The sequence below is a fragment of the Dendronephthya gigantea genome, unplaced genomic scaffold (assembly GCF_004324835.1).
Source record: "Dendronephthya gigantea isolate DGI-Jeju-01 unplaced genomic scaffold, DenGig_1.0 000006F, whole genome shotgun sequence".
Taxonomy (NCBI): Eukaryota; Metazoa; Cnidaria; class Anthozoa; order Malacalcyonacea; family Nephtheidae; genus Dendronephthya; species Dendronephthya gigantea.
Window position 1 is genome coordinate 4,015,759 of NW_021163016.1, and position 27,300 is coordinate 4,043,058.

At 42.0% G+C, this 27,300-nt stretch overlaps 3 protein-coding genes and 1 long non-coding RNA gene across 7 annotated transcripts; 2 read left to right on the plus strand and 2 right to left on the minus strand.

Annotated features, from left to right (window-relative positions):
- Positions 1 to 234: 234 nt before the first annotated feature.
- Positions 235 to 4,005, minus strand: LOC114516672 (transcriptional regulatory protein PHO23-like). Of its 4 annotated transcripts, none has more exons than XM_028536208.1 (16): positions 3,820 to 4,005; positions 3,608 to 3,725; positions 3,328 to 3,498; positions 3,083 to 3,235; positions 2,838 to 2,951; positions 2,590 to 2,764; positions 2,349 to 2,480; positions 2,166 to 2,254; positions 2,005 to 2,073; positions 1,835 to 1,877; positions 1,583 to 1,693; positions 1,406 to 1,465; positions 1,189 to 1,301; positions 779 to 838; positions 432 to 496; positions 235 to 343 (listed from the first exon to the last, which is right to left on the minus strand). In XM_028536208.1, exons 7-16 carry the CDS (start codon positions 2,440 to 2,442, stop codon positions 307 to 309), a joined length of 741 nt encoding a protein of 246 aa, XP_028392009.1. In that variant the 5' UTR covers positions 2,443 to 2,480; positions 2,590 to 2,764; positions 2,838 to 2,951; positions 3,083 to 3,235; positions 3,328 to 3,498; positions 3,608 to 3,725; positions 3,820 to 4,005; the 3' UTR covers positions 235 to 306. The 4 variants fall into 4 exon arrangements, with proteins under 4 accessions (XP_028392009.1, XP_028392008.1, XP_028392010.1 ...); XM_028536207.1 differs by having other exon boundaries at positions 2,585 to 2,764; XM_028536209.1 differs by lacking the exon at positions 235 to 343 and having other exon boundaries at positions 431 to 502; positions 2,585 to 2,764.
- A 455-nt stretch (positions 4,006 to 4,460) lies between these two features.
- On the minus strand, positions 4,461 to 6,701 carry LOC114516832. The gene is made up of 5 exons (XR_003686317.1): positions 6,558 to 6,701; positions 6,273 to 6,460; positions 4,988 to 5,222; positions 4,639 to 4,777; positions 4,461 to 4,507 (listed from the first exon to the last, which is right to left on the minus strand). It is a non-coding gene; the product is annotated as an uncharacterized LOC114516832 (long non-coding RNA).
- A 14,757-nt stretch (positions 6,702 to 21,458) lies between these two features.
- Positions 21,459 to 22,920, plus strand: LOC114516642 (octapeptide-repeat protein T2-like). The gene is made up of 3 exons (XM_028536168.1): positions 21,459 to 21,470; positions 21,711 to 22,056; positions 22,223 to 22,920. The coding sequence occupies exons 1-3, from the start codon at positions 21,459 to 21,461 to the stop codon at positions 22,918 to 22,920; spliced, it is 1,056 nt and encodes a 351-aa protein (XP_028391969.1).
- A 293-nt stretch (positions 22,921 to 23,213) lies between these two features.
- Positions 23,214 to 24,281, plus strand: LOC114516643 (octapeptide-repeat protein T2-like; the record flags this gene model as incomplete). The annotated part of the gene is made up of 1 exon (XM_028536169.1): positions 23,214 to 24,281. A coding segment is annotated over one exon (1,068 nt), but the record flags the coding sequence as incomplete, so codon positions are not given.
- Between the last annotated feature and the right edge of the window lie 3,019 nt (positions 24,282 to 27,300).

Here is a 27,300-nt window from a genome sequence, read left to right on the forward strand (position 1 = left end):
GGGTAGGTGGAGCTCATCAGTCTTGGAAGACAGTCCACCTAGGAGAAGGAAAACTCTGATTTAAAACCCCCGGACTCGTGCAATAAATGGGTCAGGCTGTCCATGTCGGATTCATTGATGCTGCTAATAATTATTGCAATACTTAATGTTTCCTAGGCATGCTGACGAGCCCTGAGATAGGGCAAAACAGCCATTATACACGAATTGTTATACATAGTATTATTTATTGGATCTAGTTTTCATAACTTTTCATATCTTTAGCAAGCAACTGGACGGTTTATTCGTTCTTTAATGTTTTCAATTAAATTATTTTTTAGATTTCTGTTTGCAGAAGTCGCACAGCCTATAATGAAAAAAAACAACTTGTTTGAACGTCAATCATATTTATAGGACGTTGAAGTATTAACATTACTGTAAATGTATTGACTTACCACTTTCCTTTAGGTACTCTTTCAATTCCTAGGCACTCCTGATGGTAGTAGCCTTTACCTGGACACTATAGTTATGGTTGAAAAATAAGCAGTTATTGACCGACATTAAGTTTTAAGGAAACTATTAGTGGGATACGAGATGTAGTATCGTTTATTTTACAGATAGTGGAATGAACATAGAAACCTCAACCAGACAACATAAGATTGCTTTTATAAATTTCTCGTACATAAGGTTCTGGGACAAGAAACTCTCGGAACTGAGAAAATATATGCGAGCTTAACTGTTTTACTGCATTTGAGCACAATGCAAAATCGAATCTAGTCTATATGTACTATTTTATACATACGTTCTTTTTGTTTGTGGTTTCACATATCAGCATCATGTCCTCCGATTCTTTATCTCTTTCCTGGAACGATTATGGTATATACATCATTGTATATACATTGTATATACATCGTGCAACTTGCTCTTAATTCAGAACTGCGTGACACAAAGTTCAGAAGTTCTAGCCGGTAAGAGAACTTAGGGGGAAAACTAATGTAAATAAACTGATCAATGATGATAATGTATTTTCCTTTAATGCTGGTATCATGCATGAATAAAAAGGACTTAGACAGGAATTGCACTGGTCCAATATGAATTCGGGGACACGCAAGTTTCCCGTCCGAAAGTTACCGTCTCGTCCAAACAGTGGGAAAATTATGCAGATATTGAAAAATTGTATAAGTACGTCATAGAACTAGATGTATGATTTACCTCTTTGCATGAACACCATTTGTATACTTTAATTTTGCCGGAATTCGGAGGACATGATAATCCACTCGTCCCAGCAGTTGTCCCAACACTTTTATTATCAGATCGTGTAGAGCCTATATGTGATTTAAAAAAAGAAAATATGCTCATCAAAATGTTGATGCAAAAAGTGCATGGATTTGGACAGACACACTTGTTAATCAGAACTTCTTTTACTTACTCCGAGGAAGAACGCCAATAGCACCTTCTGCAAATAATCGCTTTCTGGTGTGCGATTCACCTGTAATTAGTTAAAAGGCATAGACATATTTATGTTATATATATATATATATTATATATACAGTAATTTATATAATCGTACTTGCAAACCACACAAGACACATCGTATATCGTTTACCTCTTGCAGGCATTTCATTTGCTTGCTCGCAGACGTTTTGATCGCCAGTTGCTATTGGGGTTGAATCGGGAATTTTGTCTTGGGAAGTTCTCACGTCTGTTGTATTGTGATCTAAGATAATTGGAAAGAGCAAAATAACGTAAATGAATTGTATGCCGGGCAGCAACAGGTATTGCATTGAGTCAGGTGCACGCAACTGTAGTAACGAGCATAATATTCGCATGCAAGCTGAATAAGTCAAATAAAACGAACCTATTTCGGGTCTCTTTATTATTTTTTGCGCGACTTCAATGGCCTGTAAATTAATCACAGAAAAACTTGTAACGCTTAAAACTTTATAACATCGTTAAAAAAACATTAAAAAAACTACAAAAGCATCAAAACTCGTTAGTAATTCGTTTTGATAATTTAATATGACATACCCAAGCAAATGTTTTCCTTTTTCTTGGAGTCAGGTTGTTATATCTAGCCTTTGTGTTCGGTGTAAGTTTCTATTTGAATAGCCAAGGATACACCGTGAAACACAGATTAGACAAGTCGTTAAACTGCTCATACAATCTCCTAACTGAGTAAGCCTGCATACCTCTGTAAAACTGAAGTCGAGCTCCTCTTCACTTTCGGTAGGTGTAGTTGTATTTTCGCGATATTGCATGACTTGACTATTTTTAAATGCTATACAAATGTGTTATTAAAGGTTTCAAAAATTTAATATGCTGATGAAATACTCAAATAGTAATCCTCATCTGATTCTGTTATTTCTGTATACCTTCTAACTTTATCCTCAACTCGTTTTCGAGAGTGTCCAACCTTTCGCAACCTTCGTCCGATATTGTTGTTGCTGGATTGTTCATTTCTTCCATATCACTCTCATTGGGGGCATCATCCCGAATTCCACTGGCTAATGAGTAATATTGTTAGAAAACGATTACATTCAGATACAAAACAAGCCTAAACTTCGAACCAGAAAGAATTGCATAGAAACTTTATTTAAAACTTTCTTACCATACGCTATCATATGTTGCGTGAATGGCATCAGTTTCCCCAGAGGAATTCGGTACGCTCTTTTCTGGCAAACGTGTTCCTTTTAATCATTTGCTCCAAGGTGCATTCCCTGTCTTTGCCGAAGTATATCCCTATTGTCCCCGGCTCCCGTACAAGCGTACTTTGCAATTCTTTGAATTCCTATTAAAACAAACATTTTGTGAAATGCAGTCACAAGACCGCGTTAGACTCCAACACTGTACGTGTTACTCACTGTATGTGAAATATCGACAAAACTGTCGACAGCAGTTGACAGTAGCGCAATGCCTGGAACCTTCATCCCTTCGATGTTGTTGACAGTAACTTTAGGGTGCAGCCATGTAAGAATCTTAAAAGAGATCAGCAAAATCTGTGAATGTTATATCCAAGGAAATCGAACACTGTGTATATGGCGCCATTTAATACTTTATTTCGTTCGGAATTTTTTTTATGTAAATAGAAAAATGAAAGAAAACAAACCCGGTCTTTTTCCTCGGCTATCTTTTCAATGATGTAAGCTTCTAGCCTTTGCATTGTTGAACGTATGCTTACTGTCTGCACCTTTAATAACTCGCCGCATGCAAACAATACATAATCTTTGGTGTTCGCTTGGTTACCACACGAGAGACGTAACTAGAATGAGAAACATAAGTCATTTAAAAATGAACTCTATTATTGAAAACTAGTCCGATCTATTTTTTGCGAGTTATTTGAGTTTCACATACCAGAGCATTTGCGACAAGTACCGCGGCAATACCAGACAACCACCTTGCCTGCACCTTCAGGTCGTTTTCATCGAAGATCGCTTGGACGACCTCTTCGACAATTTCACGCGCATGTTCAAAAACCTCAGCCCATAACTCCAGGTATTTAATTGCCCAGACAAGCAAAATACCCTATATAACAATATATTGGTCATGGATTTTGAAGGTATAGTAGCCTAAAATAACTTATGATTAAGTTGAAGTACACGACGTTTACATTTCCATATAGACTAAAATATACCTTGTTTTCTTGCATGAACTCTCGCATAACCTTCAGTTGCTTGTCGTTAAACTTGGCTTGTTCATTCCGTTCCTTGTTCCAGCTCACGTAATTAAACCTAATAACTCTCCCTACTAATCTACAATGAAACAGATTTCGAAGGTTAATGTTAATAACGTAATTTCAGTTTAAGAATTAAAAGACAATTCATTATAATTGCATAAGTGTACTACCGGGAAACTTCGGGAGAATTCGTCGATATTAACGTGGCGGCCTTGATGGATGTCATCCCCACCTTATTTGATCCAGACATCAGTCGCCCTTGTGCTTGCAGCAGAAACTCGTTAAAGTTAACATTGGGTTTAGGGTCATCAATCATTATGACCCCAGTCGTTCTCGATGCTATCTCTTGCATTTTCTTTCTAATTAAAATAATTGAAGTCTGCTTTTCAAACATTTGCGAAAAAATTCTTTTATACAACAACGTATAATTTTAACGTGAAACTCACGTAGATGTTCCACATGTCTGGGAGTCTCCACCACTTACTAACATTACGTGCAATCGATTGGGAATTCCAACACCCCGAGCAAGGAGATTTAGACTCTCCGATTTCCCTATGCTCCTTTCTTCGGAGAATATCATGCCAATAGAACTCTCTCCTAAATGACGAAGACGTTAAAAACAAAGGTAACTATGAGAAAAGAAATTGAAACATGGTAATACTGTCTATGGTAGTACTGTACAGTGAAGTTATTTACGTCTTTCACTTTCCGCGATTGAGCTACCTGTTCATTCAAACAGTAACTTACTCCAAACATCTTCAGGATTGAGAGCATTCCTCAGCAACGAGCCACAGTGAATGCTGTTGCCAGCAAAATGAGTCCATATTAGGGCCCAAGCATTGCGAAAGTAGTATGAACCTTACAAAAAAATGAATATATAATTAAAAAATTATTGGTATAATCGTTTATGTAGTCCAAGTGACACTTGAAAAGTTGGCCAAAGTCAGTAGTGCGCTGTAGATGTTTCTAGCCCAAAACCGCATTTTTACCTTGCAACAGAACGATTCAACTTTGCGTAATCGTTCAGTAAGCTTTCGTTAATTTGCAATTGGTTGGTTTTAAAGACTTGTCCAATATTAGATACTTATGATCAATTGGATCTAACACTTTACCATTCTCAATATGCACCTGAATAATTAAATGAATATTAATAAACTAATAAGGAACGTTCCCAGGGCTAACAAAATGCTTTCAGTTGGAGAAGGGATATAAACAAACGCAAACTTTAGAAATCAAAGATCTCAATATTCTAGTTTGGTTGTTTCGTTTTAGAATAGTTATGTTTTTCTTTCAAATGCACAACTAGGTAAATATCTATACAAGCGTAATACAACATACATCATTGGAAATAATCCAGTAGTTATTCCCTTGGTATCCCATGAAACGCGTTTCATGGAAAACCCTTTTGTTCTCCTGTTGGGAGAAGTCTTCTTTCAGGTAGCAGGCGTACGAATGGACGACAGCTGACGTCACGTGCGGCCCCAATAAGAACGTTCCTTCTCCATAAGCAGCTCTTAATGAGTCAATGAAACGTTGCTTGGAGTCGAAACAATTGACGTTCAATACGATAAGTCTGAAAAAAACCAGATGGCACATGCAATTGTATCGTTCGCGTAGTCTTTGAAGCTATCTACTTCTAAACTATTCATAAGAACATGTTTATACTTAAAAATCCGGCACATTATAATTAATCCTCGGAAATAAGAAGAAATTGGCAGAAATTGGTCAAAACGTGAGCACTGGAAAACTAATTTTTATAGAGAACTGAGCGAAATTTTCTTTCGAGAAAAAGGCGATCAAAACTTTTGCGGGTATTTTAGTGATGCCAGATTTTTCCACCTCCTACTTCTGTAAGCCTGTTCCTTACGCCTTTGCTAATTGCTGTTTGTGTTTTTTTATTAATCTTAAGGTGTGAAAATAATTTCATTTAATATCAAAGCAAAAAAAGTATATTATCAAATATTACTTTTGTATCCCGATACATATTTTATGTGTATCTATATAGGTGCCATGATAATGTGCCCTAATTATCACACATGCCGCTGCATCGGAAACGCATTGTGAAATTAGTATGGACAATGACGCGGTTGTTTAGAGCCTATATTCATTGTGTAAACTGGCTATATACGATGATGTGCATATTTAAAATACATTTCGTTTAGCGTCTAGTTTATTCCAATTGAGTAACTGTTAATCGTATACATCTAATATCGTATGTATGGAAATGCACAAGTCTGCGCAAGGACACAACAGGACCATTTTCATACTAAAACAAGAAACCACCCGGTACTTTAATGAGTTGCGAAGAACTCGTATAAAAATCCCATTTACAATAAGCTTATGTTGGCCTAGGTTTACACTTTTGCCTTATTGTAGCGGCAGTTTGCGAACAAATTTACTGTTCTTATTCATTCGAATCGTTTGTGACGTTTAAACAACGCATCATTTCAGCTGCGACTTATTTTCGCTCATATATTGCCCTAATGTGTATATACAACTTCAGTAGTTCCATTTGTTTTTATACACGAAAAACTATATTGTGCACGCGAGCGTATTTACCATGCATAAAAAACTCCAGTGTGCGGAGAAACAATAAATGTATATCGTTTAACACTACACAAACCTGATTGTAGTTTCCTCATCTTCGGAGGCTGAACCACAACAGCAAACCCAATGCCCAGCAGAATTTTCTTCTTCTTTCAGCTTTAGCTTCCCAAATATTTTGAGCGAGAAATCCCCAAACATGGAAAATTTTTTCCCATAGTAAGTTTTGTTGCCAGCCACACAAAACATTGTTAAAACACTTTCAATCTACATACAAAACGAAGATCATATTAATATAGGGATACCAATTACCATATTCTCAATGTTATTGAAAAATAAAAATCTCGTTGCTCGCTTTACTAACCTCAGTGTCAGAAAGATTTATATACGTGCCGAAAGGTCTACAAACTTTCCCACTTGCCAAATAGTGAACTTGCTAAGAGTCGAAGGAGAAAGAGAACGCAAGCATATGATAACTGTTATATATACCCAGTGCTTCCACTTTGGAAAATCAGAAAATCCTTTTTTCTCCTTATTTTCACTGAAAATTCCTTTAAAAAATTGTGAAATTTCCTTCACATTTCCTTCAAGCAATTAAAAGAAATTATGTCGAATATGCTCTAAAAAAGCCTTTCCCAAAATACGATTATCGTAATGTTCAATTTTATCATTGCTCTAAAGTCTGAAAAACTCTGAGTACAATTATACTTTGTAGAGAGCTAAAACTATAAACAGAATTGCATAATTCAAAATATGCCCGTAGCTTCAAATGTCATAGTTTTGGCCTCAATTTACCTTAAATGAATCAACAATCAAAACTTGCAATTAAAAATTTATATAAATTACGTGCTTATAAAAGCATGAAGGAAAAAGGTAGCTACTTAGAAAGTTTTAGTCTTTTAGATGTAATTGTTATATTTATTTTACACAATTACTATGATTTATACAAAATAGGTATTAAACGAAGCATTTCAAGTAAATTAATGGCATTTATTCCATTTATTAATTATTTTTCGGTTAATAAGTGTTATGCGCAAGGTCTATTTAGTGAGATTTAGACTTATTTTACCACTTTTTTTTCAAAACGATGTAAATATTACTAATTTTGGTAAAATTTTGATATTTCATTCAAATTCGCTTCGTTTTTCTAGAATTTCCCTCAAATTTCCTTTAAAATTTATTTCCTTAAATTTCCTTCATCTTACAAAAAAATCCTTTTAAAAGGAAATTTCCTTCAAAGTGGAAGCGCTGTAATACCATACGAAGATCAATGACGGCATAAGGTTAATCACACTTAATTAATGACACTTAATGAGAAACCATCTATATGGAGTGTAATATGAGACGGAAGGTGCATGGTAGCATATGATGGCAGAAGTGCGAAGTATATAATGAGGATATTACGTGAAACCTTGTAAGTGTGTAAGTAAAACTTGTGAACGGCAAACTTCATGATTGCTTCAAAGCAAACTGTTGGTTTTTATGTTACATACATATACACACATCAATCGTTTTTATTCGTTCACTGTTTTGAGTACGTTTTGTATTCAAAGCAATGTTTGTGGAATTGTGACATCCTCTAATAATTACTAGGTGACGCTGTCCAAGTTGTCAGGGAAAAAATGTCAAGTTTTTCAACGGCTATAAATAGACCACTTCAAAAATAGCGGCTATTAATCGCTATATAGATGTGTGACTATTATTAGAAGTATTAACAGTCACAAAAATGACAGTTGCCCTTGACAACTTGGTCAGCTTTCCCTGGCAACATTTCAGATGACGTCACAAACATTGATCTCACTGCTGCAAAACTTAAGGGCCTAATTCCACGGGCACTTTTTCTCCGCGAAATATTTCGCCTGTTTCTTTTGAATTTCGACCACATTTTAAATTTCGCCTGTTTCTTTTGAATTTCGACCACTTCATTGCTCACAATTCAAGCAGGCGAAATAGTTATAGTAGTTAGTTAGTTAGTTAGTTAGTTAGTTAGTTAGTTAGTTTATATTAGTTATGGTTAGTGAGTTGGTCATTGTTAATCAAATTCGCATTCTGACCCCAATTTTTTCCCATACCTGGCCTTTATAATGTCACAAAGTTTACAAAGCTTACAATGTAAAAGTTTACGAGGTTTACAGAGTGCGATTTAACGTTAACAGTTTTGTTTTCACTGAATAATCACATACACAACATGTTTTTCAGGATATTGTCTTGTATATTTAAGGTTCTGCCAGTTCCTTGAGATCAAATCAATAAAGATATCAGATATCGCGATGGGCGAATCACTGAAAAAAAAAGTGTGCGAGATTTGCGGATTTCGAAAATCGATAGGGATTTTTACAAATTTTTGTGATAATTTTTTTTAAAGTATTCTTGTGACTTTATATGGATTTTTAGATCTTTTTACGGATTTTCAGGAATTTGTAGTGATTTTTAATGGACTTTTAAGGGACTTTTTAGCCTTTAGCTTATGGAATTTTTTTATTGGGGGCGTACGACATTTTTGAGCGATACACCCCTCGATAAATCTCAATATCATCCGCATAGCCCAGCAACTCACTTTTCCTGATCGCATAAGCTAAATCGTTCATAAAAACAGTAAACAGCATAGGCCCCAAAATACTGCATTGTAGTACCCCAGCTGTCACACCCATCCAATTTGAGTATGCCTCCCTAACTTCACCCGTTGACTACGACTTGACAGATAACTTCGCAAAAGGTTTACTGCTTTATAGCCCAAGCCATAGAATTTCAGTTTTTCCAAAATAAGTTCGTGTCGAAGACAACGAATGCTTTACTCAGATCCATAGCAACAGCCCCAATCTTATTATAACTGTGATAACATAGATAAACTTCGTCTAGTTGACGAAAACCGACCAAAATCCTGAATCAAGCACATGCCGCAGCCATCTTGCTTTTGGAGGTTAGGGGCCACGTTGCTCTTGTTCAATTCTCACATTGAAAAATAAAAAAAAGAGCAAAAGAAAGTGTGCTACGACAGCTACGCTTGCTACGCTTGCTACGACTGCTATGTTTGGTACGACTGCTACGCTTGCTACGCTTTCTAAGCTCTCTACGCTTGCTACGCTTGCCACGCGTGCCACGCTTGCCACGCTTGCCACGCTTGCCACGCTTGCAACGCTTGCCACGCTTGCCACGCTTGCCACGCTTGCCACGCTTGCCACGCTTGCCACGCTTGCCACGCTTGCCACGCTTGCCGCTTGCCACGCTTGCCACGCTTGCCACGCTTGCCACGCTTGCCACGCTTGCCACGCTTGCCACGCTTGCCAACGCTTGCCACGCTTGCCACGCTTGCCACGCTTGCCACGCTTGCCACGCTTGCCACGCTTGCCACGCTTGCCACGCTTGCCACGCTTGCCACGCTTGCCACGCTTGCCACGCTTGCCACGCTTGCCACGCTTGCCACGCTTGCCACGCTTGCCACGCTTGCTACGACTGCTACGCTTGCTACGACTGCTACGCTTGATAGGCTTGCTACGACTGTTACGCTTGATAGGCTTGCCACGACTGCTACGCTTTCTACGCTTGCTACGACTGCTACGCTTGCCACGCTTGCCACGCTTGCCACGCTTGCCACGCTTGCCACGCTTGCCACGCTTGCCACGCTTGCCACGCTTGCCACGCTTGCCACGCTTGCCACGCTTGCCACGCTTGCCACGCTTGCCACGCTTGCCACGCTTGCCACGCTTGCCACGCTTTGCCACGCTTGCCACGCTTGCCACGCTTGCCACGCTTGCCACGCTTGCCACGCTTGCCACGCTTGCCACGCTTGCCACGCTTGCCACGCTTGCCACGCTTGCCACGCTTGCCACGCTTGCCACGCTTGCCACGCTTGCCACGCTTGCCACGCTTGCCACGCTTGCCACGCTTGCCACGCTTGCCACGCTTGCCACGCCTGCCACGCTTGCCACGCTTGCCACGACTGCTACGACTGCTACGACTGCTACGACTGCTACGACTGCTACGACTGCTACGCCTGCTACGACTGCTACGACTGCTACGCCTGCTACGCCTGCTACGCCTGCTACCCTTGCTACGCCTGCTACGCCTGCTACGCCTGCTACGCCTGCTACGCCTGCTACGCCTGCTACGCCTGCTACGCCTGCTACGCCTGCTACGCCTGCTACGCCTGCTACGCCTGCTACGCCTGCTACGCCTGCTACGCCTGCTACGCCTGCTACGCCTGCTACGCCTGCTACGCCTGCTACGCCTGCTACGCCTGCTGCCTGCTACGCCTGCTACGCCTGCTACGCCTGCTACGCCTGCTACGCCTGCTACGCCTGCTACGCCTGCTACGCCTGCTACGCCTGCTACGCCTGCTACGCCTGCTACGCCTGCTACGCCTGCTACGCCTGCTACGCCTGCTACGCCTGCTACGCCTGCTACGCCTGCTACGCCTGCTACGCCTGCTACGCCTGCTACGCCTGCTACGCCTGCTACGCCTGCTACGCCTGCTACGCCTGCTACGCCTGCTACGCCTGCTACGCCTGCTACGCCTGCTACGCCTGCTACGCCTGCTACGCCTGCTACGCCTGCTACGCCTGCTACGCCTGCTACGCCTGCTACGCCTGCTACGCCTGCTACGCCTGCTACGCCTGCTACGCCTGCTACGCCTGCTACGCCTGCTACGCCTGCTACGCCTGCTACGCCTGCTACGCCTGCTACGCCTGCTACGCCTGCTACGCTTGCTACGCCTGCTACGACTGCTACGCTTGCTACGACTGCTACGCTTGATAGGCTTGCTACGACTGTTACGCTTGATAGGCTTGCTACGACTGTTACGCTTTCTACGCTTGCTACGACTGCTACGCTTTCTACGCTTGCTACGACTGCGTAGCACGCGTAGCACGCGTAGCACGCGTAGCACGCGTGCTGCTACGCGTGCTACGCGTGCTACGCGTGCTACGCGTGCTACGCTTGCTACGCTTGCTACGCTTGCTACGCTTGCTACGCTTGCTACGCTTGCTACGCTTGCTACGCTTGCTACGCTTGCTACGCTTGCTACGCTTGCTACGCTTGCTACGCTTGCTACGCTTGCTACGCTTGCTACGCTTGCTACGCTTGCTACGCTTGCTACGCTTGCTACGCTTGCTACGCTTGCTACGCTTGCTACGCTTGCTACGCTTGCTACGCTTGCTACGCTTGCTACGCTTGCTACGCTTGCTACGCTTGCTACGCTTGCTACGCTTGCTACGCTTGCTACGCTTGCTACGCTTGCTACGCTTGCTACGCTTGCTACGCTTGCTACGCTTGCTACGCTTGCTACGCTTGCTACGCTTGCTACGCTTGCTACGCTTGCTACGCTTGCTACGCTTGCTACGCTTGCTACGCTTGCTACGCTGCTACGCTTGCTACGCTTGCTACGCTTGCTACGCTTGCTACGCTTGCTACGCTTGCTACGCTTGCTACGCTTGCTACGCTTGCTACGCTTGCTACGCTTGCTACGCTTGCTACGCTTGCTACGCTTGCTACGCTTGCTACGCTTGCTACGCTTGCTACGCTTGCTACGCTTGCTACGCTTGCTACGCTTGCTACGCTGCTACGCTTGCTACGCTTGCTACGCTTGCTACGCTTGCTACGCTTGCTACGCTTGCTACGCTTGCTACGCTTGCTACGCTTGCTACGCTTGCTACGCTTGCTACGCTTGCTACGCTTGCTACGCTTGCTACGCTTGCTACGCTTGCTACGCTTGCTACGCTTGCTACGCTTGCTACGCTTGCTACGCTTGCTACGCTTGCTACGCTTGCTACGCTTGCTACGCTTGCTACGCTTGCTACGCTTGCTACGCTTGCTACGCTTGCTACGCTTGCTACGCTTGCTACGCTTGCTACGCTTGCTACGCTTGCTACGCTTGCTACGCTTGCTACGCTTGCTACGCTTGCTACGCTTGCTACGCTTGCTACGCTTGCTACGCTTGCTACGCTTGCTACGCTTGCTACGCTTGCTACGCTTGCTACGCTTGCTACGCTTGCTACGCTTGCTACGCTTGCTACGCTTGCTACGCTTGCTACGCTTGCTACGCTTGCTACGCTTGCTACGCTTGCTACGCTTGCTACGCTTGCTACGCTTGCTACGCTTGCTACGCTTGCTACGCTTGCTACGCTTGCTACGCTTGCTACGCTTGCTACGCTTGCTACGCTTGCTACGCTTGCTACGCTTGCTACGCTTGCTACGCTTGCTACGCTGCTACGCTTGCTACGCTTGCTACGCTTGCTACGCTTGCTACGCTTGCTACGCTTGCTACGCTTGCTACGCTTGCTACGCTTGCTACGCTTGCTACGCTTGCTACGCTTGCTACGCTTGCTACGCTTGCTACGCTTGCTACGCTTGCTACGCTTGCTACGCTTGCTACGCTTGCTACGCTTGCTACGCTTGCTACGCTTGCTACGCTTGCTACGCTTGCTACGCTTGCTACGCTTGCTACGCTTGCTACGCTTGCTACGCTTGCTACGCTTGCTACGCTTGCTACGCTTGCTACGCTTGCTACGCTTGCTACGCTTGCTACGCTTGCTACGCTTGCTACGCTTGCTACGCTTGCTACGCTTGCTACGCTTGCTACGCTTGCTACGCTTGCTACGCTTGCTACGCTTGCTACGCTTGCTACGCTTGCTACGCTTGCTACGCTTGCTACGCTTGCTACGCTTGCTACGCTTGCTACGCTTGCTACGCTTGCTACGCTTGCTACGCTTGCTACGCTTGCTACGCTTGCTACGCTTGCTACGCTTGCTACGCTTGCTACGCTTGCTACGCTTGCTACGCTTGCTACGCTTGCTACGCTTGCTACGCTTGCTACGCTTGCTACGCTTGCTACGCTTGCTACGCTTGCTACGCTTGCTACGCTTGCTACGCTTGCTACGCTTGCTACGCTTGCTACGCTTGCTACGCTTGCTACGCTTGCTACGCTTGCTACGCTTGCTACGCTTGCTACGCTTGCTACGCTTGCTACGCTTGCTACGCTTGCTACGCTTGCTACGCTTGCTACGCTTGCTACGCTTGCTACGCTTGCTACGCTTGCTACGCTTGCTACGCTTGCTACGCTTGCTACGCTTGCTACGCTTGCTACGCTTGCTACGCTTGCTACGCTTGCTACGCTTGCTCCGCTTGCTACCTTGCTACGCTTGCTACGCTTGCTACGCTTGCTACGCTTGCTACGCTGCTACGCTTGCTACGCTTGCTACGCTTGCTACGCTGCTACGCTTGCTACGCTTGCTACGCTCTACGCTGCTACGCTTGCTACGCTTGCTACGCTTGCTACGCTTGCTACGCTTGCTACGCTTGCTACGCTTGCTACGCTTGCTACGCTTGCTACGCTTGCTACGCTGCTACGCTTGCTACGCTTGCTACGCTGCTACGCTGCTACGCTTGCTACGCTGCTACGCTTGCTACGCTTGCTACGCTTGCTACGCTTGCTACGCTTGCTACGCTTGCTACGCTTGCTAACGCTTGCTACGCTTGCTACGCTTGCTACGCTTGCTTACGCTTGCTACGCTTCTACGCTTGCTACGCTGCTACGCTTGCTACGCTTGCTACGCTTGCTACGCTTGCTACGCTGCTACGCTTGCTACGCTTGCTACGCTTGCTACGCTTGCTACGCTTGCTACGCTGCTACGCTTGCTACGCTGCTACGCTTGCTACGCTTGCTACGCTTGCTACGCTTGCTACGCTTGCTACGCTTGCTACGCTCTACGCTTGCTACGCTTGCTACGCTTGCTACGACTGCTACGACTGCTACGCTTGCTACGACTGCTACGACTGCTACGCTTGCTACGCTTGATAGGCTTGCTACGACTGCTACGCTTGCTACGAACTGCTACGCTTGCTACGCTGCTACGCTTGCTACGCTTGCTACGCTTGCTACGCGTTGCTACGCTTTGCTACGCTTGCTACGCTTGCCACGCTTGCTACGCTGCTACGCTTGCTACGCTTGCTACGACTTGCTACGCTGCTACGCTTGCTACGCTGCTACGCTTGCTACGCTTGCTACGCTTGCTACGCTTGCCTACGCTTGCTACGCTTGCTACGCTTGCTACGCTTGCTACGCTTGCTACGCTTGCTACGCTTGCTACGCTTGCTACGCTTGCTACGCGTTGCTACGCTGCTACGCTTGCTACGCTGCTACGCTGCTACGCTTGCTACGACTGCTGAACGACTGCTACGCTTGCTACGCGACGGCTGCTACGACTGCTACGCTTGCTACGCTTGATAGCTTGCTACGACTGCTAACGCTTGCTACGCTGCTACGCTTGCTACGCTTGCTACGCTTGCTACGCTGCTACGCTTGCTACGCTTGCTACGCTTGCTACGCTTGCTACGCTTGCTACGCTTGCTACGCTTGCTACGCTTGCTACGACTGCTACGCTTGCTACGCTTGCTACGCTTGCTACGCTTGCTACGCTTGCTACGCTTGCTACGCTTGCTACGCTTGCTACGCTTGCTACGCTACGCTTGCTACGCTTGCTACGCTTGCTACGCTTGCTACGCTTGCTACGCTTGCTACGCTTGCTACGCTTGCTACGCTTGCTACGCTTGCTACGCTTGCTACGCTTGCTACGCTTGCTACGCTTGCTACGCTTGCTACGCTTGCTACGCTTGCTACGCTTGCTACGCTTGCTACGCTTGCTACGCTTGCTACGCTTGCTACGCCCGCTAGGACTGCTACGTTTGCTACGCTTGCAAGGCTTGCTACGACTGCTGCGCTTGCTACACTCGCTATGTTAGTGCTGTATAAACATTTACGCCTATCTTATAGTATTTAAAACCCGGCAATAAACAAGAGTGACAAAACAGTCTGTTAAAATATTTGCAGCGAAGATTCATTTTGAACGACCTCTTGTATAATTCAATTTTTCATAATTAGCATCTATTAATTATTAACAAGTGTTAGACCAATCACGAAAGACTTTTTGAGCACTGCAAGCTGACTCTTGGTCGGACACGCCCACTTAATCTAATCATGATGTCACAACCGGTTAGCGGGGCTTATTTCGCTACCTCCTTACGCTTTGACTTTCAACTTCTGATTTTTTGTGGGCGTGGTCGGAATCGCCCTCTGAATGTAACTATGACGTCACTTCTGGTAGGTGGGGCTTATTTCGCTACTTCCTTATGCTTTTACTTTCAACTTCCGATTTTTTGTGGGCTTGGTTAGACACACCAAGATGGTGTTATTATTATTATTATTATACATAAAACATACTCCCAATAGGGCTTTTCAGTATGTACTAACAAGGCTAAAAATAGGTATATTTCTATCTACAATTACGTTATTGACTATGCTATGTTTATAAAATATGTTTACAATTAAGAGAAATCCTAGTTGTATAGTTACACTAAGATTTTAATACTTTAACTAAGATAGGTTTCCGTTAACGTTATTTGTTAACATATTTTTCTTTAAGTGCTTCTTAAATGTTTTAAAAGGTAGTTTTTTAAAATCTTTATCTAGAATGTTCCAGATTTTTATTGCTCTATAGCAAAAACTTCTTTGACCTGATGTTGTTTTGCATGGGGGAATGTCAAGGTCGTCTTTATTCCGGGTGTTCTTGTTGTGAACTGCATTTCGTTTTAAAAACTGGTCGCATAAGTACGGCGGTGCAAGTTCGTTCATGCATTTATAAGCCATTAGTGTATCTCTGTACTGTAAATGTTCCTTGACTGGGAGCCAACCGATCGCCTGTAGTACTGGTGTTATGTGGTCGTATTTCCTTGTATTTGTTATAATCCTACAAGCAAAATTTTGTACTTTTTCGAGTTTTTTTATGTTTGTTGCCGATGTATTCGACCACACCGTAGAGCAGTAATACAATCTGCTCATCACTAGGGCATTGACAATCGTGTGGAGGGTTTCGCTATCGAAGCTGTCCTTTACTCTATTTATTTGGTACAGTTTTGCCATTGAAGATGATATGACGTGTCGTATATGATGATCATAACTTAAATAACTGTCCATGAATAGCCCTAGGTCTTTGGCGTAAGAGGAAGGTGTGATCTCTTTTCCTAGGAACGAGATAACCAGTCCTTCAGTAAGGTTTCCGATTAACTGTCGAGTGCCTATTAGCATTAATTTTGTCTTTTCAGGGTTAATTAACAGCTTATTTGTGAAACACCATGTTGCAATCCTCTTAAGATCCTCTTCTATGTTACTTTTTGCATCGATTATATTCGTGATTGGAAAGGACATGAATATTTTCGAATCATCCACAAATGATTCTAACTTAGCTGTTTTTGGTGCTGTTGGAAGGTCGTTTATATAGATGCAAAATAACAGAGGTGACAATATTGCCCCTTGTGGGACGCCATGAGTGATTGAAAGAGTTTCTGATACTGAAGAGCCAATGCGTACGTATTGCTTTCTGTCTGAAAGGTAGCTTCTAAACCAATTTAGAGCCTTACGAGATACTCCAATATTGCTTAGTTTTTGAAGCAATATTGTGTGGTCGATGCTATCGAAGGCTTTGGACAGATCTAACAGAATAAGGGCAGATAGCTCTTTGTTATCCATTGCGTTCAGGAAAAAATCGTTTACTAATATATTGAGGGTTTCCGTTGAATGGTACTTTCTGTTTCCACTCTGGTGTGCCGTAAGGTGGCCGGTCCGATTTAAAAAACTCGTGAATTGATTTAAGGCCGCTTTCTCACATACCTTCGAGATTACATTGAGCATTGAGAGGGGACGGTTGTTGGAGGCTATTTCGTGATCCCCTTCTTTTAATATTGGTATGATTTCTGCTATTTTCCAGGCTTCTGGAAACGTATTAGTTGTAAATGAACTGTTGATGATATCCGTCAGGGGGCCTAAGATTACTTGGAGGCAGTCTTTAATAGTTCTCATACTGATTTTGTCGGGACCTGGTGATTTATTTGATGGCATAGATGTTAGTATGCGTTCAATTTCCGCACAGGTAACAGGTATGAAGTGGAATGACTCTTCGATCGGACATTGTAGGTTCTTGATTTCACAGGCAGACATGGAAGATATATTGATGTTATTATCTAAGGCCAGTTGCGTAGCTGTTTCGGCGGCTGTTATCCCTACTGACTGGAAAAAACTGTTAAAATCGTTGGCAACCTCTTCCTGGTTTTTGCTGTATATTGGGGTTGTTTTGTCTCTAGACGGAATGCGGCTATGAATTACTTTCCAAAGTGACCCAGGTTTGTCTTTATGTGTATTAACTTCAGTGCGGACGTAGTCTTTCTCTGCGACTTTTAAGGTGGATTTGATTGATTTTTGGACTGTTTTAAAGTTCTTCCAGTCCTCCATTTCTCGTGTCTGTTTGTATCGACGATGTAGCTGGTCTCTGTAGATCATTTGTTTTTTGATGTCAGCAGTAACAAATGGACAGGAGCGACGTCGAATCTTGACCTCTTTAATTGGAGCATGGACAGCCAAAGTAGTAGAGAGGACATCATTAAGTTTTCTGAGTTTTGAATTGACATTGGAATCGAAAAAGATAGAAATGAGTTCTTGTGATCTTGTACCAAGATGGGTAATGAACTTTGAACTATCATAGCTTTTATAGCTTCGCGTCAGGATGCTCTGTACTGATGGCTTAGGAAGTTTCATGTTTAACGCGGTGTATACTGGTAGGTGGTCGCTTATGAGTGTGTCCATAACACCACTTTGATGGACAAGGTTGGGTGATGAAGTTATGATTACGTCGATTAGTGATTCACAAGTGTTTGTGATCCTGGTTGGTGAAGTGATCAATTGCTTTAAGTTCATCTCGTACATGAAGTTTTCCAATGCTGTGGTCTCAGCGGTGACCTTCATGGTGTTGCAATTGAGGTCTCCCAAAATAAATATGGGTTTGTCCTGCATGGCGGCTTGCATATAACTTGCTTTTAGGTTGTTTTCTAGGCAGGACGGCGGGCAGTCTGGTGGTCTATATGATACACAGAGCAGGATAGATCTTAACTTTTTAGTCTGAAGTTTGAGCCAAAGCTGCTGGAAGTAATCGGTGGAAACTGATGATATTTCCTTCAGTACGGTGACCTTAATATCACTCCGAATGTACGCAGCTACCCCTCCTCCTCTTTTGTGAAGGCGGTCTTGGCGGTAAATTTTATAGCCCTCCAAGTTGATCTCGGCATTTGGTATGGTTGTGTTTAACCAAGTCTCTGATAATGTTATTGCCTCGATCCTTGTCTTTGAAACAAATTCGGCGAATTGGATCCAATGGGAGGTATTTCGTAGGGTGTGTTGGTTGGTCGAGATTCATTTCTGGATTCACTTTTTTTCTCCAGATTCAAATTGGGATTCACTTTTTTCTCGAGATTCATTCTCAGAAGGATTCACTTTTTTCTCGAGATTCATTTTTGGATTCTTTTTTCTCGAGATTCAAATTAGGATTGGAAATTTTTCTCGAGATTCATTTTGGATTCACTTATTTTCTCCACATTCAGATTCGGAATCACTTTTTCTCGAGATTCATTCTCGGAAGGATTCACTTTTTTTCTCAAGATTCATTTTTGGATTCACTTTTTTGTCGAGATTCAAATTGGGATTCACTTTTATATCGAGATTCATTTTTGGATTAAATTTTTTTCTCCAGCTTCAAATTTCGATTAAATTTTTCTCGAGATTCATTTTCGTTTTCACTTTTTTCTTGAGATTCATTTTCAAATTCGAATTTCTTCTCAAGATTCATTTTTGGAAGGATTCGCTTTTTTCTCGAGATTCATTTTCAAATTCGAATTTATTCTCGAGGTTCATTTTTGGAAGGATTCGCTTTTTTCTCGAGATTCATTTTTGTATTCACTTTTTTTCTCCAGATTCAAATTGGGATTCACTTTTATATCGAGATTCATTTTTGGAATAAATTTTTTTTCTCCAGCTTCAAATTTCGATTAAATTTTTCTCAAGATTCATTTTCGGTTTCACTTTTTTCTCCAGATTCATTTTAAGATTCGAATTTTTTCTTGAGATTCATCTTCTATTCTGTTTTTTTCTCCAAGAATGAATCTCGGAAAATTTTTTTTCCGAATCTGAATGTGGAGTGAATGTGAATGTGAATACAAAAATGAATCTCGAGAAAAAAGCGAATCCCTCCAAAAATGAATCTTGGGAAAAAGTAATTCAGAATCTGAATTGGAGAAAAAAACGTCATTTGAAAATGAATCTGAAGAAAATATTCAAATCTTAAAATGAATCTGGAGAAAAAAGTGCAACCGAAAATGAATCTCGCGAAAAATTTATTCAAAATTTGAATCTGGAGAAAAAAAGTAGATTAAGCGGGGTGTCTGACCACGCCCACGAAAAATCGGAAGTTGAAAGTCAAAGTGTAAGGAAGCAGAGAAATAAGCGATGCTCCCCGGAAGTGACGTCATAATTAGTTCAGTTCTGATTTTTGTATAGTTCACTCACAGTTCAGTTCCGATTTTTGTATAGTTCACTCACAGTTCAGTTCTGATTTTCGTACAGCTCACACAGTTCAGTTCTGATTTTCGTACAGTTCAACACCGTTCAGTTCTGATTTTTGTATAGTTCACTAACATTTCAGTTCTGATTTTCGTACAGTTCACACACAGTTCAGTTCTGATTTTCGTACAGTTCACTCACTGTTCACACACAGTTCAGTTCTGATTTTCGTATAGTTCACTCACTGTTCAGTTCTGATTCGGAATCGGAATCACTTTTTTTTTGAGATTCACTTTGGACAACAAACTTTTCAACAACATTTTAACCACTTTTTAACAACTTTTTAACAACTTTTTAACAAATCTCCTATGTCTTAGGCTAATGTGTAAAGTAAGACACAGGTAGCCCAAGACCGACACAGGTAGCCCAAGACAGGCACATTAGCCCAAGACAAAAAACTTTTTTTTAAAAAAATTTGAGAGAATCAAAGAAAGTTAAAAAATGTTAATATAGGAAGTTTAAGATTTTTTTTGATGAAGAATTAATTTGTCTTGGGCTACCTGTTTGGAAGCAGACACAGGTAGCCCAAGATAGACACAGGAAGCCCAAGACAAAAGACTTTTTTTTCAAAAAAAAACTCAGAGAATAAAAGAAAGTTTAAAATGTTATTATATGAAGTTTAAGATTTTTTTTTGATGGAGAGTTAATTTGTCTTGGGCTAGCTGTTTCGAAGCAGACACAGGTAGCCCAAGATAGACACAGGTAGCCCAAGACAAAATTCTTTGTAGTCAAGAAAATCCAGATAACTTAGACAATATGTAAATGCTTAGAGCTTGATAAATTCACTAGGATAAGGATTTGGTGTAAAAATTTGTGTGAAAATGTGTGTGAAAATAGATTTAAAAATGGTGTGAAAAAGTGTGTAAAAAGTGTGTAAAAAGTGTGTAAAAAGTGTGTAAAAAGGTGTGTTAAATTAGTGTAAAAAAGTGTGTAAAAAGTGTGTAAAAATTGTGTGTAAAAAAAGTGTTAAAAATGTTGTAAAGATGCTGTAAAAATGCTGTAAAAGTGGTGTAAAAATGGTGTTAAAATGGTGTAAAGAAGTGTGTAAAATGGTGCAAATGTGTGTAAAAAGTGTGTAAAAAATGGTGTAAATGTGTGTAAAAATAGTGTTAAAAAATGGTGTAAAAATGGTGTTAAAAAAGAGTGTAAAAATGGTGTAAAAATGGTGTAATAATGGTGGGTAAAAAAAGTGTTAAAAAATGGTGTAAAAATGGTGTAGAAATGGTGTAAAAAAGGTGTAAAAAATGTGTAAAAAAGTTGTAAAAAAGATGTAAGAAAGTGTATAAAAAGAGTGTAAAAAAGTGTGTAAAAAGTGTGTAAAAATGGTGTGAAAAGTGTCTAAGAATGGTGTTAAAATAGTGTAAAAATGGTGTAAAAAGTTGGAAAAAGGTGTGTATAAAAGTGTGTAAAAAAGTTTGTAAAAAAGTGTGTAAAGAAGTGTTGGGGGAGAGGTGCAAAAAGTAGTTAAAAAGTTGTTAAAAAGTGGTTAAAGAGTTTTTAAAAGGTTGTAAAAAGTTGGAAAAAAGTTGGGAAAAAATTTAGAGAAAGATGTGGAAAATGTTAGGAAAAAGTTGGGGAAAAGATGGGGAAAAAGTTGAGAAAAAGTTAGGTAAAACATGGAAAAAAGGCTGGGAAAAAGTTGGGAAAGAGTTAAGAAAAAAGTTGTTAAAAAGTTGTAAAAGAGTTGGGAAAAATTATGGAGAAAGATGTGGAGAATGATGGGAAAAAGATGGGGAAAGGATGTGGAAAAAGTTGGGAAAAAGTTGTTAAAAAGTTGGAAAAAAAGTTGTTAAAGAGTTGGGAAAGAGTTGGGAAAAAAGTTGGAGAAATATGTGGAAGAAGGTAAGAAACAGTTGGAAAAAAGATGTGGAAAATGTTGGGAAAGAGATAGGGAGAAAGTTGGGAGAAAGTTGGGAGAAAGTTATGGAAATGTTTGGAAAATGATGGGAAAGAAGTTATGGAAAGGTTGGAAGAGAGTTGGAAGGAAGTTGGGAAAATGTGTGTAAAAATGTTGGGAGAATTTTGAGAGAAAATTTGGAGAAATGTGAGAAAGGGTTGGGAGATGTTGGGAGGAGTTGTTAGGAGAAAGAAGGGAAGAAAGGAGAGGAGAGGGAAAGAAAAAAAGGGAGGGGAGGGAAAGAGGGAGGGAGAGGAGAGAAGGGAAAGAGGGAAGAAAGGAGGAGAAAAAAGAGAGAGGGGGAGAAGAGAAGGGAAAGAAAAAGAGAGGAGAGAAAAGAGAGGGAAGGGAAAAGGAGAAAGGAGGAGAAGAAAGAAGGGGGGAGGAGAGAGAGAAAAAAGGGGAAAAGGGGGGAAAATGGGAGAGAGAGAGAAAAAGAGGAGAAAGAGAGAGGAAAGGAAAGGGGAGAGGAAAAGAAAAAAAGGGGAAGAAAAGAGAAGAGAGAAAAGGAAAGGAGAGAAGAAAGAAGGAAGGGGAAGAAGAAAAAAGGGAAAAAAGGGGAGAGAAGGGGAAGGGAGGAAGAGAAGAAAAGGAGAAAGGGGAAGGAGAGAAAAAGGGGGAGAAAAAAGGGAGGAGAAAAAAAAGGGAAAAAAAATGGGGGGGGAGAGAGGAAAAAAAAGGGGGAAAGAAAAAAAGGAGAAAGAAAAGGAGAAGAGAAAGAAAAGGGGGAAAGGAAAGAAGGGGGAGAAAAGAAAAGAAGAAGAAGAAGAAAAAAGAGGGGGAGAAAGGGGGAAGGAGGGGAGGAAAAGAGAAAGAGGAGAGAAAAGGAAGGGAAAGAGGGGGAGGGGGAGGAAGGGAGAGAGAGAGGGGGAGGGAAAGGAAAAGAAAAGGGAGGGGAAGAGGAAAGAGGAGGGAAGGGGAGAAGAGAAAGAAGAGGGAGAGGGGAGAAGAAGAGAAGAAAAGAAAGGAGAGGGGAAAGGAAAAGAGAAGAGGAGGGAAGGAAGGAAGGAAGGAGGAAAAGGAAAGGAAGAGGAAGAGGAAGGGGAAAAAAGAGGGAAAGGGGAGAAGAAAGAGGAGGGAGGGAGGGAGGGAGAAAAGGAAAGAAGAGGGAAAAGGGAAGGAAAAAAAAAGGAAAGGGGAAAAAAAGGGAAGGGGAAAATAAGGGAAAGAGAGGGGAGGGAAAAGGAAGGAAGGGGAAAAGGGGAGAAAGAGGGAAGGGAGAGAAGAGGGAAGGGGGGAAGGGGAGGGGGAGGGAGAGGAAGGAAGAGGGAAGGGGGAAAAGAGAAGGAGAGGAAAAGAGAAGAGGAGGGAAGGGAAAAAAGGAAAGGGGAAGAGGAGAGAGAAGGGAAGAGGGGGGAAGGGAAGAGGGAAAGGAGGGCAGAGGAAAAGAAATAAAGGAAAGGAGGGGAGAGAGGAAAAAAAAAGGGGGGGGGAAAGAAGGGAAGGAAAAGAGAGGAGGAAAGAGAGGAGAAAGAAAGGGAGGAAAAAAGGGGAAAAAAAAGGGGAAAAAAAGGGGAAGAAAAAGGGAGAAAAAAAGGGAGAAAAATAGAGGGAGAAAAAAGGGGGGAAAAAAAGGGGGGGAGGAGGAGGAAAAGGAAAGGAAAAGAAAAAAAGGGGGAGAAGAAGGGGGAAAAGGAGAGAAAAAGAGGGGAAAGAGGGGAGGAAAAAAAAGGAGAGAGAAAGGGAGGAGGGAAAAAAGAGAAGAAAGAGAGGGGAAGAGAAGAAAGAAAAAAGAAGGGAAGAGAAAAAAGAAAAGAAAGAAGGGGGGAGGAAAGAGGGGAAGAAAAAAAGGGGAGGGAGGGAGGGAGAGAGAGAGGAGGAAAAGAGGGGAAAAGAAAAGGGGAGAAAAAAAGAAGGGGAGGAGAAAAAAGAAAGGGGGGAGGAGAAAAAAAAAGGGGGAGGAAAAAAAGAGGGGAGGAGAAGGGGAGAAGGAGAGGGGAGGAAAAGGAAGGGGGAAAGAAGGGAGGAGGGAGAAAGAGGGAAAGGAAAGGAGAAGAGAGAGGGAAAAGAGAAAGGAAGGGAAAGGAAAGGAGAAGAGAGAGGGAAAAGAGAAAGGAAGGAAAAGGAAAGGAGAAGAGAGAGGGAAAAGGGAAAGGAAGGGAAAGGAAAGGAGAAGAGAGAGGAAAAGAGAAGGAAGGAAAAGGGAAGGAGAGGGGAAGGGAAGAGGAGGGAAGGGGAAAAAAGGAAGGAGAGAAGAGGGAGAGGGAAAGAAGAAAAAGAGGAAAGAAGAAGGGGAAGAGGGGAAAAAAGAGGAAAGAGAAAAAAGAGGGGGGAGAAGGGGAGAAAGGGGGGAGAGGGGAAGGAAAGAGAAAGAGGAGAGAAGGGGAAAGGAAAGAGGGAGAGGGGAAAGAGAGGAAAGGGAGAAGGGGAGAGGAAAGAGAAGAAAAGGGAGGGGAAAGAGGAAAGAGGAGGGAGAGGGGGAAGAAAAAGAAGAGGGAGAGGGGAAAGAAAAAGGAGGGGAAAGGGGGAAGAAGAGGAGAGAGAGAAGGGGAAAGGAGAAGGGAAAGGAAAGAAAAGAAAAGGGAAGGGAAAAGAAGAGGGAAAGGGAGAGGGGAAAAGGAAAGGAAGAGGAAGGGGAAGGGAAGAGAAGAGGGAAAGGGGAAGGGGGAAAAAAAGAAGGGGAAAAAAGGGAAGGGAAAAAACAAAAGGAGAGGGGAAGGAAAAGGAAGGAGGGAAGGGGAGGGGGAGGGAAAGGAGAGAAGGGAAGGAAGAAAAGAGAGGAGAAAATGAAAAGAAGGAAAAGGGAAGGGGGTTAAGGGAAGGAGAAGGAAAGAAAAGAAAAGGGAAGGGAGAAAAGGAAAGGAAAGGGGAAGAGGAAAGAGAAGGGAAGAGGGGGAGGGGGAGAGGGAGAGGGGGAGAGAAAAGGAGAGGGAGGAAGGAAGGGAAGGGGAGAAGGGAGGGAAAGGAAGGGAGAGGAGAGAGAAAGGAAAAAAAGGGAGGGGAAAGAAAGGGAAGGAAAAGGAGAAGGAAAAAGGGGAAAGAAGGAGAGAAAAAAAAGGGAAAAAGAAGGGGAAAAAAAAGGGGAAAAAAAGGGGAAGAAAAAGGCAGAAAAAAAAGGGGAGAAAAAAAGGGGAGAAAAAAGGGGAGAAAATAGAGGGAAAAAAGGGGGAAAAAAGGAGGGAAAAAAACAGGGGAGAAAAAAGAGGAAAAAAAGAGAAGAAAAGGGGGGAAGAGAGGGGAGGGAGGAGGGGAGAGGGGGGGAGGGGGAGAGGGGAGGGAAGAGGGGGGAGGGGGAGGAAAAAGGAGAGAAGAGAGGAGGAGAGAAAATTACGGGTCTCAGAGGCGAGAAACGGTCAGCCTTAGGGTTGGGGTTTGCCATGGGGTCAAGGGTTTGCCATAGGGTTGGTTTTTCTTTTTTAAATTTTTAGGAGTTTAAAAGGTTTTCCAGGGACATCACCAGTTTTTTTAGGCTCAAAAAAATATTTTCTTAATTTTAAACATTTTTTCAAATTTGTTCGAGCAAATTAAAATTTTGGATTTTTTTAGGGTATGGGTTAGGGTTAGGGTTAGGGTTAGGGTTAGGGTTAGGGTTAGGGTTAGGGTTAGGGTTTAGAGTTTTAGAGGCTTTTCGGGTGAAGGAAATATCACAAAACTAAGCAAGGAATGTTGAAACGGAGTTACACTAATCACGAAGTAAACTCACGAAATCATACTCCATGCTTGCGTGACCATTTCATTCTTGAACAATATATAGATAGATGGTATTATCATTACTGCAAGACCTATGGGTGCAAACTGACTTGTCCGTAGCACCGCACGTCAGCCTTGGCAGCGAGATAAAGACCAAATAATTAGCCGAACATATAATCAAAATTCGAACACAAAAGTAACTTATATATTACACTAAACTTAAAAGATTTTAAAAACCATCAACGGATTTGATGTATCTTAAGAAAGCTCGCTTCATCGATGTATATAGGCTCGCTTTTTGCTTAAATCTACCCATACTAAATTGAAACTTCAGTTGTATACCACGCTCGTTTCTAAACCAAACGATAGCTCCCCTGTTAATTATAGAATTATAAATCCAAACGCAACGCAACGCAAAACCAAACACGATTTATAAAGTCCCGAGAATGCGATACAGAAAGAATTATGCATGAAAGTCACGTTGTAGATTTGTAGTATTTTAAGAAACCTCGCTTCATATCAAACAGAAACGGAAATCGAAACAACAACGCAACGCAAAACACAACGCAACGCAAAACCAAACGCAATGTATATTAAATGCAATACAGAAAAAAATTAATGATTACCTGATCGGGACCGAATGCATGGAATAACGTTCAATCCGCTGGTGTCCGCACTGGGAAAAGGTAAAATCGCACGTTAGAAACATACAGTTGTGAAACCTTGCTACTGTTAATAACACCTAATCCCAAAAATTTGTTTTAAACTTCATTAATCTTACAATTGGCACTAGGTATGCCAGGGCGATCCAGGATGGATCGATCATCATCAATGCCGAATGGAATACGTAAAAATTATCATTACCTGAGGGATTCGATAATGTTTGCCGGGTCCGTAGGCTGCCACTCGAGCCAATATTGTTTTAACTGAATAAGCTGAAAAACAAGGGCGATGTTTGTTAGTTCGGAAAGACCTTTGAAATTTGATATGCTGGCGTTACAGGACACCACAGAGACTGGTGTTTAAGAAGTTTCAACCCAGAATTGTGCATTTCTGTACCGCAATCAAAGAGAAACCTTTTGAATATCTTAAAAACGTTCAATTTCTCTTCTGAATACGCATTCTGCAACCTTTTGACAGCTCATACACATATGACCGCTATGAAATGGCTATTTTGACGCTTAAAGTATACAAAATGTTATTAATTCAGACGATTCGTTTTTACCGTGTGCAAGCTTCAAATCTTTTGTGCAAGGCATATTTTCTTGAATATTCATAAATATTTTTTCTCACCAAGTTTGAAGTCTAAGTATTGAGAATTGCGGCTAAGTCTATACCAATTTCCGCGGTGTCGCGTTACACAGGCATAACAATGACACTCTTGATACCTGAAGGATGGATGACAGACTGAAGGTCTCACGGTTTTGGGAAGAAAATTTTTCTATTATTCAACAAACTAAAGATGTTCAGTGTCCAACACCCGAGGAGGTTTATTCCGACTTTATTCTACAAACAGGGCTAACACATATTGATTTGGACAATTTTAAGGCAAGATGAAGAATGAATTTACGTTTTCTCCCTTTTATTTGCGCAATTAATTAATCACCGATTATTTCCATGATATTATAGGTTATAACGTGCAGTCTTGGCAGAGGAATACGCTTAAATAAGAAACGTCGGAAAAACCAGAAACGATTCTACAATGTCGCTCCAAAGCGCAAAAAACTACGACCAGAAGAACATGACTTTGATTCCAATGAACCGCAAGAGGGAGAAAGCGTTACTAGACATGAGAACGAATTGTTAGACAATTATCTAGAACATCAAGGGTCGATGCAAATTAACGCAATGACAGTTTCAGCCTTGCGAGAGAAACAAAATGCACCATCGAGCAGAAAACAAATGTTTGAGATTCTAAGGTGTAAAGGCCTTTATAAGAAGTTTCCTATGAGTAAGTTTGAAAAGTTCATCTCATGGCTCAAATCGCCATCTGGCGGCCAACTCGCATGCACAGATGAAATAGCAAGTGAAGTTAGCAGGTTGGTATTTAATAGATTTAGATATTGTCTGCAAGAAACAACGAGAATATAAAATTGAGACTGACATTTTGTTTTCTTGAAATAGATTCCTATATTTTTCTTTTCC

What these genes read in the sequence shown, in the direction of transcription:
- LOC114516672 (XM_028536206.1), bottom strand. Translation starts at nt 4,001, where the DNA reads ATGCAAGAGATAGCATCGAGAACGACTGGGGTCATAATGATTGATGAC. An exon ending in TAGCCGAGGAAAAAGACCGG is followed by an intron (nt 2,952 to 3,082) that starts GTTTGTTTTCTT and finishes ATCTCTTTTAAG; the next exon opens with ATTCTTACATGGCTGCACCC. An exon ending in TTGTCGATATTTCACATACA is followed by an intron (nt 2,765 to 2,837) that starts GTGAGTAACACG and finishes TTGTTTTAATAG; the next exon opens with GAATTCAAAGAATTGCAAAG.
- LOC114516642 (XM_028536168.1), top strand. An exon ending in AAGGAGAGAAGAAAGAAGGA is followed by an intron (nt 22,057 to 22,222) that starts AGGGGAAGAAGA and finishes AAGAAAAAAAGG; the next exon opens with AGAAAGAAAAGGAGAAGAGA.